Source organism: Haliaeetus leucocephalus, unplaced genomic scaffold (assembly GCF_000737465.1).
Source record: "Haliaeetus leucocephalus isolate CR32 unplaced genomic scaffold, Haliaeetus_leucocephalus-4.0 Scaffold162, whole genome shotgun sequence".
Taxonomy (NCBI): Eukaryota; Metazoa; Chordata; class Aves; order Accipitriformes; family Accipitridae; genus Haliaeetus; species Haliaeetus leucocephalus.
The window spans coordinates 5,084,183-5,084,594 of NW_010972598.1; the positions used below are offsets into that span (position 1 = coordinate 5,084,183).

Below are 412 nucleotides of genomic sequence, written 5' to 3' on the forward strand. Positions count from 1 at the left end.
AACACCAAAAAAACCAAACCAGCGTGCACCGACCCTCACTGCGGTCTTGCGTTGCCCCCGCGCCCACCCGGAGCCCGGCAGAAGCTCACGCCCCCGGGCCCGGCCGGCGCAGGAGCTGCGTCCGTCCGTCCGTCCGTCTCGTCCCCGTCCCCCCCAACGGAGCGCTACGAGGGCGACCCCGTCCCCCGTCCCCGTCCTCCCTCCTCCGCGGGGCCGCCCCGGGGCGGTCCCGCGCGCCGGAAGTGACGCGCCGCGAGTCCGTTCCCGCCCCCTCCTCCTCAACCCGGCGACCGGGGATGGGCGGCCGCCGGCGGGGCGCGGAGCCGCAGGACGCCCCGGCGGGAAGGGAGCGCGATGAAGCCCCCCCCCGTCCTCCCCGCCCGCGGGGGCGAGGCGGGGGACGGCGGGGGGG

At 78.9% G+C, this 412-nt stretch overlaps 1 protein-coding gene across 1 annotated transcript in view; it reads left to right on the forward strand.

The window, feature by feature from the left end:
• Positions 1 to 296: 296 nt before the first annotated feature.
• The window catches only part of RBM34 (RNA binding motif protein 34), a 6,946-nt gene continuing 6,830 nt past the window's right edge, over positions 297 to 412 (forward strand). Inside the window, exon 1 of the mRNA XM_010562949.1 lies at positions 297 to 338. Within this exon, the coding sequence (XP_010561251.1) occupies positions 297 to 338 (42 nt within the window). The remainder of the gene's footprint in view (positions 339 to 412) is intronic.